At 39.0% G+C, this 14,825-nt stretch overlaps 1 protein-coding gene across 3 annotated transcripts in view; it reads left to right on the top strand.

Moving 5' to 3' along the window:
- Positions 1 to 12,578, top strand: part of ORC3 (origin recognition complex subunit 3) — a 73,245-nt gene extending 60,667 nt beyond the window's left edge. The window contains exons 15-20 of one of the 3 annotated variants that reach the window (XM_013966491.2): positions 2,044 to 2,123; positions 3,056 to 3,156; positions 7,008 to 7,149; positions 8,736 to 8,852; positions 9,776 to 9,855; positions 10,370 to 12,578. In XM_013966491.2, the coding sequence (XP_013821945.2) occupies positions 2,044 to 2,123; positions 3,056 to 3,156; positions 7,008 to 7,149; positions 8,736 to 8,852; positions 9,776 to 9,855; positions 10,370 to 10,475 (626 nt within the window). In that variant the 3' untranslated portion in view covers positions 10,476 to 12,578. The remainder of the gene's footprint in view (positions 1 to 2,043; positions 2,124 to 3,055; positions 3,157 to 7,007; positions 7,150 to 8,735; positions 8,853 to 9,775; positions 9,856 to 10,369) is intronic. The other 2 variants (XM_005684697.3, XM_005684696.3) reach the window with 2 other exon arrangements.

The following is a 14,825-nucleotide window of genomic DNA, read 5'->3' as shown; positions in this document are numbered from 1 at the left end:
GAGGGCACAGTTTGCTTTATCTTGCATGATCTGCACAGGAATTGGTATGTTTGCTGAATGCTGGAGCGCCTGCTTGTGTGCAGGCAGCGCGTCTTGTGCTCTGATGCACCAGGACTTCTTTGTTCTAAGGGGGCTCCATGAGTTGATACTGACGTTTAATTTTTCGTGGGCTCTTCTCTTGCTCCAATTCTAGCACCAAAGTATGGTACTCCTTTGGTAAAACAAAATGACTATGCCCTTCTTATTTTCCCCTATTTAGGAAATTTTAGTGGAGCCTTGGGAAAAGAAACAATCTGGTGCGTATAAGCACATAGATTGGACATGGCATGGTGAAAACATTTCACATGGAATGTCTCTGTCAATTTTTCCTGTTTTTGGCAAGTGTTCCTTTGTCTTGAAATCCTTTGGATTTAGGAAACTGCTTTTGCTGAAGCCAGTAGAAGATGAAAGAGCCAGTCTGCTTGACTGGAAGGCCACCCCACAGTACAGGGGCTCCCTCCAGGTCATGCTCAGGCTTTGCTCTATACTGCATTTGCACAAGAGTCTGAGCTGAACCAGTTTCAAATCATAAACATTGTAAAGGACTAAAAACTGGTATCACAGAGATTATTGAGTCCAGCTGCAACAGAAACTAAAGCCCAGGAAGAGAAGCCTCTGAATTGAGATCTCACCCAGGATAGCATCCAGCCTAGAGCTCACGTATTTCTTAACTACCATCTCATTATTTTTTTCTCTCCGATTCAGTCACCACCTAATTATGGTCACTAGGACAGTGAGGGACCACCCTTAAGCATATAAATAGGGCAGAAGACTTAGAAGAATATAAGATAAATTAGCTAAATTTCAATCTTTTACAAAATTGGACTTGGATTTTTGTGAAATGAAATTGCAGATATAATCATTTTAATTAGAATTTGTGTAACATAAGCTAGTGAACAAATCTTGTGATGTGCTAATACTAAATAAAGGAATGTGGCTTTTAGAAATGGGAAGGTTGGTAATTAAGATAACAGTCTTCTTCAGAAGAATTTTGTAAGTTGAAGCAAAACCAGTGTCTTGAATAAATGTGCTTCTCTGTTTTCAAAAGCGCCATGTTGTCAATAATAAAGTGAAATTAACCCTCCCCTCCCATACTGGACCAGTAGTAATATTTGACTATATGCTATCTCTGGTTCCTTGACAGTTATTACGTATTACAGTTTAGGTTTAAAATTACATTTGGAGGGTTTGGTAGGTGAGAGTGTCATGAGATTTATTTTTAAGGCTCTGCAACATGTTATTGAAATCAGATAAAGAGTTTATTAGGTGTTTTAACTTTAAGTCATGTCTTTCTTGAACCAAGAATTATCACTAGCTGAAAAAGAAATTTATTCTTTGAGAACAAAGCAGATTCTCCAGCTGCATCTTAGGTTTGGCCAAATAAGCCTTGAAAGTGTGAGATTCCAAAACCTGCCCTGCACCAGGAAGAGGCTTTCAGAGTTTCATGATCTTTAGAAACACAACTACACCTTTTACAAGATATAGTTTTCCGTTTCCTATGCTAAAGAACCATGCTGCCTTTTGTGTTTTCATAGATTATCTCAAAACTTTTATGTACTGCCCATTTTAGATGTAAGTAGCATTGTGTCAAATACAGTGAATCAGAAGGTTGAGGCTAAGTTTGCCAGGGTGTTGGTTTGTATTGTTTACATCAATCATGGCATAGTCAGAGGAACACAGGTTTACTCTTTTTAAAAGCTATTTATAATAGTACAAACATTTGGAAATTATTTTCCTGTCAGTTTGGAGGAGTTTATTTTCATTGTGGTCACATTTTTAAAATTCAGTAGCTGCTTTTTTCAGTAGACCTCTCTGTAGCATAACTTACGTAATGTTTATTGACCTTCAGTCTCTGGAAGAGATCATTTATCTGATGGAACCTTGATCTCTTGCCACATTATAAAAAGAAAAAGGATGAAACTTTATTCCCCTTGAAGTAGTAGAAATGTTTGTTCTGTTGAGTGGATTTACCCAAGCTGCTGTATATCGGTTTTGTATTAAAAGCAGAAACCAAAGAGGAAGAAGATACTTCTCAGTCGCAGTCAAAGGGGCTTCAGAAGACGGACCTCTATCATCTTCAGAAGGTCAGATCACTGTCTTTTCCTTCCAGCTACATTCCCTGATGCTCCTGTGTGCTCTTGATTAGCTCTGCCCGGATGTTTTTGTTTTCAGTTTTAAAATCACAGCTAGGAACAAAGCAGACTTTGTAACTCACTTATAAATTGAGCATCCTGTTTACCCCATAGCTATCTTCATTCTCCTTGTAGAAATCTGGAACTTACTAACCAATAAAGATAGAACCTGTTCTGATAGCCTCAGGGAGAAAGAGAATTAATTAATATCAATAACGGAAAATGAGAACAAAGAGAAATCTGATTGCAAAAAGAAATCTGATTATTTATCTGATGTATTTGATTTTCAGTTTGGTCACATTGAGACTCCAAAGAGACTAACTCATTAATTTTATATATGTTCCTTGATTTATTTATGTTTTAATGTATATTGATCCATACAGTGTGTCCAATATAGCCTTTTTCAGATAGTTCTCACTTTAGGATCTTGGTTGGCAAAATAAAGAACCTTCTCTGTACCATGATACCAAGTTATGATCACATAGAATAAAACATCAATCTAAGCAAAACAAAACACATGGAGTCCATCCTGTTAATATGGCAAAGAGCAAGGATTTTTTCTTCTTCTTGGAAGTCCTTTTCTTAAATGAAGTAAAGAGTTGTGGCTAGTTAGCGCACTGCCATATGACACAGTAATGAAGCAAACTGCCCATCTCCTCATTCCTTGAAAAGTCACTTGATGTTTTTTTGAAGCAATACGCCTAGGAGGAGAGATTCTTCCCAGTTCTTAAAGATGACAGATAAACACAACCCATCTTGGTTCTGTCTCTATACACCCTGTCATACGGAAGGCACTGACTGCTTCTGCCTGAACAACAGAGCTCCCCCTCTGAGGGGCTTCCTGTCTCCGAATCACCACAGAAGGTCTGTTCTTTCCTCCATAGTCCTTACTGGAAATGAAGGAGTTAAGAAGTACCAGTAAGAGGCAGACCAAGTTTGAAGTCCTCAGAGAACAAGTTGTGAGCTTCGTTGACAGTCTGGTGAGGTGAGTTTGTTGTTGCTCTTCAGAGCTAGAAATCAGGCTTTTTGCCCAAATGACATCGGTGTAATGGTCGGCTTCATTCAGTGCGGGACTCTTCTGGTGTAGGCTTTATGCTTCTCACCTCCCTCTGTGCAGCTTAGACTTGTAATGTAGATTCCTTTCCCATCCGTATTAAAGCAGCTAACCAGGTGACTTAGTTCACTCTTGAATAGAATGCAGGCTTAAATTTAACCCTGATCATTATGCTGATGGTGGAGAGGGGAAGTGGGGTTGGAAATACAAAAGGATTTTTCCCCTTTCTAGTAACAAGGTGTTTTCATTGTGCTTTATCCTTGCTGCGTCTTTGCTCAGAGCATGCTGGATCTCGGCCAAGCCCAGCAAACAGACAGCCCAGCCCAGCCAAGCCGTAATGCCCCTTTTTATTCTGAGTGAAGGGTTTCTAAGGGAGACCAGTGCAGCTCATGATCATGTCAGCACCAGTGTATGCTGAGAAAGGCACTCGAGAGTCCATTTAGAAGTACACCACTCCTACCTGTATTTTAAGATGATCCCTTTCTTGAGAAACTCAAATCATTCTGAGTTTGAATTTCCCAAAAGCCAGCTCTGTAAAATCACCCACCTAACCTGCAGTTGGGACATGCCATCTAGAAAAAAAAGTGAGAAGTCATAAAAATAAAATGATCAAATAGTTTAAAAATAGGGAAAGGACTATTCTTTATCATTGCTTATCCTATTTTTTAGTGGCAGTTCAGTCTTCGCAGCAGACCGGGTACTGAATAGAATCAAGTACTAAAAAAGCAATTCAGCTATTGAAGATGAAGAGTGGTTTTCTGATAAATTACCTGTCCTTCTTGTAAGTGAACAGTTCCATTTTCCAGGACTGTGTGGGAGCAGTCATTGTTCCTGGTCACTGGGGAGAAATTACTAATGTCAGGGCAGAAGTCAAAAGGATCAACCAAGTGTGACAAAAGGAAGGTTAAAGTGAGAGAAATGTGTCACATAAAAGTGATACAGTGCAACGCTAAAGTGACCTCCTGGCTAAAAATGACCTTGGAGAACTCACAGAATTAACCTTGCCCTACCGGGCTTTCCTGTGCTTATAGTTTCTAGACCCACGTGCCTAGTTCTCTTTTCCCAAGTTGTGACCATTGTAGTTGCTAAAACTAATTTTACAGTGTAATGTGGCATAATTTGTAGGTCGAATGTCATGTTCTTTCCTGAATTCCCACAGATCCCAAATTGTAGCCTCTGCAACCAACCAGCCATTCCCTTTTCATGACCTTTGATCTAATTAATATGTCTGACTTTTCACCTTTCTGAGTAGTTACTGAAATAAAACTGACCATGATTGAACTGCATTGTGTTGTGAAATCACAAAAATTTCCATACCAGGATTTATTATCTTTCCCAAGATTGAGTGTCCCTGCAGGGAAGAGGATAGCACTGCATAGCATGTTAGAGCTATACAGGACCAAGTCATGTAGCAGGTAAAGCCCAGAGAGAGGTTGTGACCTGTGCAAAGTCAAACAACCGCAGTCTGCTGACATCTGACAGAAGGCCCATTCCATTTCCCCACACTGTCCCCAAGGCTCACACCACAGATGTTTACAACAGAGCTTGGAGTTCTGGAGAAAAGGAGTCCTTAAAAGATAAATAACAACCTTTAGACTCCAAGAAGCAAGCAGAGTTCCTAGTATACCATGAGCAGCTTTTGCTGAAACTACTGAGAAATGAGAATAACTTGCCACTGAGTTAACTGTTTTCACCAGAATGCAAGCTTCAGCTTTGTAACCCTTGTGGATACTAAAGTGGTCATACCACTTCCCTTCATACCACCTCTTTTGCTTGTAGACTCTGATCTGAGCGTCATGTAGAGTTCCAGTGCCAGACTCACTGCTGATTTCTGTGCCAGTCTCCATATTTGTATTTGGATTAAGAATTCTAATACATGGTGATGTTTTATCACTGTTGTGCAACTAACATAGTCCAGTGGAAACAAAATACAGGCAAATATTTAGACTCTGATGGAAGTCCTTCAGATACCCATCTAAAAAGTTCATCGACCTTGGTAATTACCTGAATCTCGAAACATTAAATATGAGGATTTTAAAAAGGGAGAGAAGGACAAATATGAGACAGTCTCTTTTCTGAAACTGACCTGATTTGGTTGCCTTGCTAGATTTCTAGTCCTTATTACAGAGTAGGGACTCCAGGATGATCTTTTAATGACCATCATGTATGATGATTGGGGACAGCCTGAGGTTCGGATGGGAAAAGTTTGTGGTCAGAAATTACAAATGGGTAGCCAGCCATCCAGGTAGGCAGCTAGCATCGCAGAAACCATTCCCAGGGCTACAGCTAAACCACCTGATCCAGTTGACTTGAGAAGGAGCAGCATCTTGGAGCAGGGGGTCTGGGGCACTTGAGATGGGCAGGATGGAGTTGGTGGGGCATGATATGTATATGGTTCGGACCCTCTCTGCTTCCTCTCTTCCTCAAAGCCAGACCACGCAGGTGGAGCAGGTGTCATGGGATTTTTCTAGGCAGTGTTATCCTCTCCGGGGGGAAGAAAGCCAGAACACTGGAAAGAAGAGTAATTTCCCTGGGGGATGGGCTGAAGAAGCTGCTTAGCTCTGCCTGCACTGGTGGGAAAAGAGCTGATACAAATCTGTCATGTGACCAAAATACTTCAGGCCCAGGACTGGCTAAACCCCAGGAATCTTTATGAAGGCATTGTGAATTAACTGCTTTAATCGAGTTTGTGACTTACTACTCTGCCTTTGGGTTATGGATGCCAAAGTTTCCCCTTTCTGATTTGCAACCCACTGGGCCACCCAGGAACCATGTACTTTCATGGCTGAGACCGGCTGACAGGCTTATTATATATTCAGAGTGAAGTTTTTAATGCTTTTTAAAAAAAATTCAGATTTCATTAAAATTGGTTTATTACCTAGTCAAATAAGACAGAAGACTCTCAAATTAGTGATTTTTTTCAGTAATTGAAATTTTAATGATAAATGATTTGTTTTTTTAATACTCTGAAGTGAAACTTTAGCCTTTTCTGCTTGTAAAGAGGAATTCTAACACATAAAAACTTCACATATATTTTCTTCTATGAGAGAGATCTCCATGATCCAAAAAGATTTCCTAAACTCTTAATTCCAGGTCTGAGGCCTGTGTTTAACACTGCCAAGAGTTAAATGTTTGCTGTGGTAAGAAATATGACATGTTTCCTAAATAATTTAAGGAAGTATTCATTGACACTTTAAGAAATGCTACCTTAAAGATTTTGAGCAAAAATGTAATTTGTATACATTTGTTCCTAGAGATTTGAATCAGAACTAAGATATAGTTTCCTTTACTCCAGAGAGTAGAAGTTTTAAACAATATTACATGGAAGAGGTGGAATTGAGGACAGCTGCACTGGATTTTTGAAGAAGGCAATGGCACCCCACTCCAGTACTCTTGCCTAGAAAATTCCATGGATTGAGGAGCCTGGTGGGCTGCAGTCCATGGGGTCACGAAGAGTCAGACACGACTGAGCGAATTCACTTTCACTTTTCACTTTTATGCATTGGAGAACGAAATGGCAACCCACTCCAGTGTTCTTGCCTGGAGAATCTCAGGGACGGGGGAATCTGGTGGTCTTCCATCTATGGGGTCACACAGAGTCGGACACGACTGAAGCGACTTAGCAGCAGCAGCAGTAGATTTATACTTATTTTGTTTTGGTTGTTGTTGATTTTGCTTTTTAAGTAAATTGCTCAGTCCTCCACAGAAGAGTAACAAAAATATTATATTGAAAATGAACCTGTGCTCATCTAAAAGCTGATACCTGACTTTGACGGTTTCAGAGAGTACCTCCTGCCTCCAGACACCCAGCCTCTGCACGAGACGCTGTACTTCAGCTCTGCCCACACCCTTCGCCAGCACCTGAACGCCGCCCCTCGAATAGCCCTCCACACCGCACTCAACAACCCCTATTACTACCTCAAGGTAAGAAGCGGACATTTCTCTGACAGTTCAGTTCAGATTCCAGGCTTTATGTAACTTAGTGTAAATTTGCTGTTCTAATGAGCAGGGAGCAGGCAGCTCAGGGTTGTACCTTTTTCAGATATTTTTAAAAACTCTATTTAGATTTTAGAGGGCTTTTTTCTAAGCCTGTGAACTAACACTACCAACTTTTGATCATGTGTGATTGTCTTCTCTTTCATGTAATGAAACCAGGCCATAGGAGTAACTTGAGTATAGTGCTACTACTCTTGAAAATAAGGGAAAGGCTTCTTAGAGATGTAACAGCAGATAGTTGGTCAAACCTTGTGACTCAGTGAAATTACTTTAAAAAATCCAAATGATTATTTCTGATGGAAAAAGGAAAAACTTTGCAATTTCATCTTGGATTTTAAACCAAAGAAAGATCTACCCTGAGAGTATCTCCAAAACTGAATGTAGAGGCCAGCCAGCAATCTGCTGGAAATAAAACTCCTAAACTCCAGACATATCTGCCAGTTCCAGGTTGTTCTTTAAACAAAAGAGTTCAATGAAAGATAACATGATCACTTTAAACATTTCAAAAAGCTGAAAGTGTCAGTTTTTATAGATACACATAAAATAATTTGATAATTTGCTAAGTTAATATTAAATTGCTAATTTGTTAATAAGTTATCAACTCAAGCACCTGGAAATCTTACAACAGAGGATACTTAAGAAGTGACTCCATAAAACCTATGAAGAGAGTTCTAATGTACTGGTTTCCTGTCTGAAAGGGCACACAAACTAACATGCTAAGTAAGCATTGTGAGAGAATGCTGAGTAGGAAAGTGTAAATCATGGTTTTCAGTAATGTCGGTAGTGGGGTAATTGAATAATTTCATGTTTAAGGCACAGAATATCAATTATTTTTATTATGTAAGCCATGAATTAAAACTCTACAAAATCCATCTTTTTTTTGGCTAGTATCAAGTCACAGAAGAGAACTGGTGTGATTTCAGAAGTTTGGGGAAGTATATAATTCATGTGTGTATATGAAAGAGATTTTGTTTCTTAAGAAGAACCGTCGATTTCATATAGGTTGAAAAAACACCGATGGTTTTGCGGGGGATAGGATCTGCAATGCTGACAAAGTCTTCTTTGAGCGACAGTCTGTAGTCCTGGTAGTGGTATGTTGGTATTTACTAGTACAGTATAGTAATTGCTAGAATTCAGGTAATTAGCATTGTTGGAAGTGGCAGTTTATTGAAAATCTACAATTCCATAAAATTTTATGGAAACCAGAAATGCATCAGAGTCTCAGTAATGAATAATATATGATTTAAATGAAAAAAGAGATTAATAATTAATGATGAAAATGAAAAATATTCCTGTTTTTTGATCCTGGCAATATCCATCCAGTGACTAGGCACTAGGGAGATTTTGACCAACAACCAGTTAACTACTGGAGAATAAATACAACTCACAAAATAAAGGAAACCAAAGACTTCATTTATTAGCTTAATAATTTCAGGTTAGGAGGTTAATTAATTTGTGATTTTGTTCCTCATGATTTCTGAAAGGTAGTTATCTTAGTTTACTGTTATTTTTAGAATGAAGCACTGAGAAGTGAAGAAGGTTGCATTCCAAATGTTGCCCCAGACATCTGCATAGCATATAAACTGCACCTGGAGTGCAGCAGGCTAATCAACCTTGTGGACTGGTCGGAGGTAGGTCAGGGGGAAGGAGCATGCTGTCTGTGTGTCTAACCAACCATGACACCTTTATTGGGCTGTTTTTATACTTTTGGTACTTTGGAGGTCCTCTCTTATTTTCTCAGTCACCTGTCTTTGGTTTGGAAAGCATTATAAATCACCTGGCAAGTTTCTCCAAAAAGGCACCTAATTGCTCAGCAGTTTCCCCAAGCCCCAGAACGCTGATCCCACATGCCTCAACCAAGCTAATTCTGTTAATAATGCTGTATCCTTGCCAGGTCAAAATAAGTACATTTTAGTATGTTTAACAAAAGCTAAACAGCTGAGGTCAGTTCTGTTATCCCACAAGATAAAACAGTATATTATTAACTAGCATTTCCCTTATTGGATGAAAGAAAAGAAAATATTGGAATAACTGTATAACAGATTTGTCAGAAAGTACAAGGAATACTTGGCAAGGCAAAGGACAGCTGTTAATATTCTTTAATAATTATTCTTTCCCTCTTCAGAATATTAAAAGTTAACTTTGTTAAAGGCCCTATTTGAAGTATGTCGTCACTATTTAAATATATGGTAATTGGTTGCTTCCAAGAAAAATAGGCATTTTCCTGAGTGATAGAGGTTGGGAGTAGAGGATACAGGACAGCCTCATGCTTTTCAACTTTTTCAACTTTTATTTCTTGTTTTTCTCTGCACATTTCTTAGTTCTCTGAAATATAAGATTATTTGTGAACATTCCACTTTCTTTTAATGTGTACTTATTTAAAGTGATCATCAATGTAGTTCTAAGACCCTGAAATTTGGTACAATTTTTAAAAATGTGTCAGCTACCAGCAGCAGCAGTGTTTGGCTTAAAAATACAGAGCCTTTAAGTGCAAAAAAATAAAAGATGTTTGACAACAGCAGATTTTATCTTCTTCTGTCCTGTCTCTCAAAAGGCTTTTGCAACAGTTGTGACAGCTGCTGAAAAAATGGATGCAAATTCTGTAACCTCAGAAGAAAGGAATGAAGTTATCCAGTATCCTTTTAAAATTAATTCTACAACGTCCAAGTAAGCATACAGAATACTTTATAGTTTCTCCAGATCTACACTAGAGATAGAACCATCCCATACCAGAATAAGTTGTTCCTTAATACTTATTTCGAATTTAAAATGAGACAAATTGAAACTATTTGGTCTAAAACTTATATAAAGGTCGTTTTTCAAAGTTCACCAAAAATGTCCCAGAACCATCATTATTGAATTCTCCGTTTCTTAGGTTATTGACGTAGTTTAAGAAGTTGGCAGGGAACCAATTTCCATACTCCTTGAAAGATAAGAACTAGATAAGTGGTAAGCACTTTTCCACTTTTATCTTACTGACAGTGGAGTCTAATTATACTTAATGTTTTCCAGTAAGAGTTATAGTTTAATTTAGTAGTATGCATTTGAACTGTACTTCAGCTTACCAACTAACGTTTTAACACTGAGATTTTAACTCCCTTTTTTGGGTCAGAAATACGTGGTGAATTTCCTTAGCTATGGCCTCCAGTGCTCGATTTATTAGAGCTGTCTCTGAATTAGAACTTTTGGGATTTATAAAGCCTACCAAACAGAAGACTGACCATGTGGCAAGGCTAACATGGGGAGGCTGCTAGACAGCAAATGAGCAAAGCCAGAAAGATAACAGTTAGCTTAAGAAGACCAGTCATATTTACACACGGCTCAAAGAAGATTGTCTGGCAAGAAGAGAAGCGTGGAATCCCTGTGTGGTGTTTAAACAGAAAAGTAGACTGGTAAACCCAAATAGGAATGTATCAAAGCCCCTTTGGAGAACTTTGAAATCCAACAAGTAACACGCAACTAGAAACTTTCTCAGAATATAACTGCAATTCTCAGTCATGGAGAAATTATGAATAAATTGTTCTTGAACATGAATAATATATAAATGTAATAAATTCCTTTACCTAGGAGAATCAGTTGATCTGCAGTTGATCTAATAGTATTAATACTTATTTTTGTTCTACCAGTTTCTTGCACTGGTATTCTTCACTTGTGTAAATTATGTAATAAGATGAATATTCTAGAGGATTTTCTCCTCCAGAGGTTCTAAAACTGCCTCTACTGCCCCATTTCCTTTAGTCTTACAGCTTAAAAAGTCTCAAGTTGTTTGGCTTTCTCATTAAAGGCAGTAAATATTGTACTTCAGGTTGACCCATCATGGAGTCTTAAGAGCCTCAAAGATCTTTACAAATCACATCAACCCTTAAGGCTCAGATGAAATGACACCTGAATGTCTTCCATAATAAGAATTCATATCAAGATAGTGAAACAAAGAGACCTCAAGTTCATTATTTAATGTTCTGGTTCCAAGAGAATTCTGGGATGTGTCTTTAAGTATACTAACATACCAAAATTACCATGCAAATATGACTGGGAGGGGAAAAGTCCAAATTCAGTGAGGATTATTATAGTTGAAGACCTTAGAACTATGCACTTGTAGGTCTGTGTGTTTAGAGGACAAATTTAATATAAACAGACTTAATATATAACTTAAGCCTCATTAATTCTAGAGTAAAAGGAGGTATTATGTAAGTATAAAGGGCTCCTTAGCCCTGTGGCAACAAGGTGAGCTGAGATGACATTAATGGATAACCGCTCCCTTCCCCACTTCCCACTTCAAAAACTTTTACATGCTAGATGAAATGTACCCCCAGACAAATTGTCATAATGTTGCCAGGGTTAAAAAGAAAAGTAAATCCCAACGTAGCAGAAATAAAGAATCAACTGCAAGCCAGAGCAGAGTGTCTCGCCCGACAAAGCCTTGAGATAATTACCAGAGTTGCATTAGTTCAGATAGATTAAATGTCTTATCTTCATCTAGGAGATACTAGGATTTCTTATTCAGCAGAATTGAAACACATGTACATATGCACAAAGGGCTGTCAACTTGGAAATTAAGGAATTCATGATGCAAATGAATGTATAAACACAAACACAAGAGGCTTTTGACACCTTGGAATTACAGGGGTCATCTAGTGGTCCCTGAAATGAGGGTATAAGCAGAGCCTTTGCCAAATGGACGTGATCAAAGACTAGATTTCTGTTGTGAGACATTTTCCAGTGTATCTTCACAACAACTAGGTCACTATTTTTTCCTCAGCATTTCCAGCCATTCCCCTTCAGAGATGTGCCCTCAATCATCTGTTTCATTTTTGACTATGGTTGGTAAAATCTAGGTAAAGAATGTATGATTAATTTGTTCACAGATTATTTATTGAGCATGTATCATGGGACACTGTTGAAGCACTTGCAGTACTTCAGTGAGCATAGATCTATGCCCTCACTGCATTCTATAAATAGCAAAGAACAATTATACAGTGTTAAAGAAAAAAAAAACAGCAAAAGGGAAGCAGATCGTGCTGAACATGGCTGCCTGAGATAGCATCTTAATAAAAAGATTTAGCCATGATTTTTTGGAAGAAGTGCGTTTTAGATAGAGAACAGCAATAACAAAGGTCCTAAGGGAAGTACGCAAGCTGCACTGGAGGAACAGTGAAGTTGGCCAGTGTGGGACACACAGTGAGCAAGAGGGAAACTCAGAACTGAATGAGGTGGGGTGGAGAGCAGGAAAGTTATGGGCGTAGACCACTGTAAGGTCTTTTTTAGGTAGGAAGCCATCTAAGCCATCCTTTCAGTTCAGTTCAGTCACTCAGTTGTGCCTGACTCTCTGTGACCCCATGAATCACAGCACGCCAGGCCTTCCTGTCCATCACCAACTCCCAGAGTTCACTCAAACTTATGTCCATCGAGTCGGTGACACCATCCAGCCATCTTATCCTCTGTTGTCCCTTTCTCCTCCTGCCCCCAATCCCTCCCAGCATCAGATTCTTTTCCAGTGAGTCAACTCTTCGCAGAGGTGGCCAAAGTACTGGAGCTTTAGCTTTAGCATCATTCCTTCCAAAGAAATCCCAGGGCTGATCTCCTTCAGAATGGACTGGTTGGATCTCCTTGCAGTCCAAGGGACTCTCAAGAATCTTTTCCAACACCACAGTTCAAAAGCATCAATTCTTTGGCGCTCAGCTTTCTTCACAGTCCCAACTCTCACATCCATACATGACCACAGGAAAAACCATAGCCTTGACTAGACGGACCTTTGTTGGCAAAGTAATGTCTCTGCTTTTTAATATGCTGTCTAGGTTGGTCATAACTTTCCTTCCAAGGAGTAAGTGTCTTTTAATTTCATGGCTGCAGTCACCATCTGCAGTGATTTTGGAGCCCCAAAAATAAAGTCTGACACTGTTTCCACTGTTTCCCCATCTGTTTCCCATGAAGTGATGGGACCAGATGCCATGATCTTTATTTTCTGAATGTTGAGCTTTAAGCCAACTTTTTCACTCTCCACTTTCACTTTCATCAAGAGGCTTTTTAGTTCCTCTTCACTTTCTGCCATAAGGGTGGTGTCATCTGCATATCTGAGGTTATTGATACTTCTCCCAGCAATCATTTCCAGCTGTGCGTCTTCCAGCCCAGTGTTTCTCATGATGTACTCTGCATAGAAGTTAAATAAGCAAGGTGACAATATACAGCCTTGATGTACTCCTTTTTCTATTTGGAACCAGTCTGTTGTTTAGAAAGACCTTTAAAGGATCACTGGCTATGAGAATAGACTCGACTAGGTGAGGAGACACAAATGAGGCAAAACAAAGACCAATTTGGAGGTCACTGAAATAATCCAGGCCAAGACACAAATGTCTCCTCCAAGGGTAGTAGTAGACATGGTTGAGATTTTAGATGGAAATCAAGATTGGATGAAGGATGTGGGGAATTCAGGACTCTTTGAAAAGCTTCTGAATGGTGATGCCATCAACTGAGGAGTTGATACTCACCAAAGTGAGTATGAGCAGAGGCAAGGAGCCCCAGGTCAACTCTAGGCATGCTTCAGAGAAAGACTGGGCCAGCAACCAGCAAAGCAAAGAAAATCAGGCCAGTGTGGTGGTATCTTGCCACCAACTGAACAAAGTGTTTCAAATGTCGATTAGATTAGCAATGCACAAAATGTTGGTGGCTAATGAGTGGCTGAAGAGTGAAAACAAAGCCTGGCAGGCATCACCTATCATAGCACTTTGTGTGATACAATAACAGATCATAGCATCATCTTATACTATGAAGTCTTAACATGAAATTAATAAATGCTTTAGACTTAACTTCCAGATTACAGTATGTTTAAAGGAATAGAAGAGTTTAATGACATTAATTAACAACAAATATTCAATAAGATGACAAGCTTAGTTGTTCCAGAAAGTCAGAATCTTAATTGAATTCTGCTTTAGGGAGGAAAAAAAGCTGCAAAAGACATTTTGAGGACAAATGGGAAAACCTGAATATGGATTAGATTAGTTAAATTAATTATTAATTAAATTCCTTTAAGTAGGAGGTAAAAGAATCCACCTGCTAGTGCAGGAGACCCGGGTTCAATCCTTGGGTCAGAAAAATGACAACCCACTCCCAACAGTCTTGCTTGGGAAATCCCATGGACAGAGGAGCCTGGTGGGCTACGTGTTCTTATACAAAGCAAAAAGGGGCAATAATTGGTCCCTTTAAGAGGATTGTTGGACTGAATTTTTAGCTTTTGACTTTCTAGTAAAAATTGACCAAAAAAGTGGGAGAAGAATGGAAGTTTAGAAAGTTCTCCTGAGTTTTCCTTTAAAGATTATAGAACACAAAAATAGGTAACACCTAGAGAGGGATTATAGGATCAAAGACTTAGTCTTTTGTTAGATTTTTAATGAGAATTACATATATAAGGAAAATGGGTGCAGGAGAGAGGACTGTTGGCCCTACCTTTGAATGAGCTAATGCTCCCCAGCTGGGGCAAATGTAGGAGTCGATAACTGCTGGAGCCCTATCTATGAGTAGACAGGGACAGGCTCATCAAGTGCTTTAGCAGGATATTCACTTATTAACACCAGTTACTGTGTAATTTTGAAGTAAGGGAGTAACCCAAA

The sequence above is a fragment of the Capra hircus genome, chromosome 9 (genome assembly GCF_001704415.2).
Source record: "Capra hircus breed San Clemente chromosome 9, ASM170441v1, whole genome shotgun sequence".
Taxonomy (NCBI): domain Eukaryota; kingdom Metazoa; phylum Chordata; class Mammalia; order Artiodactyla; family Bovidae; genus Capra; species Capra hircus.
Note: the sequence above shows the minus strand (reverse complement) of the source record. Positions and strands in the feature narration are given on the sequence as shown.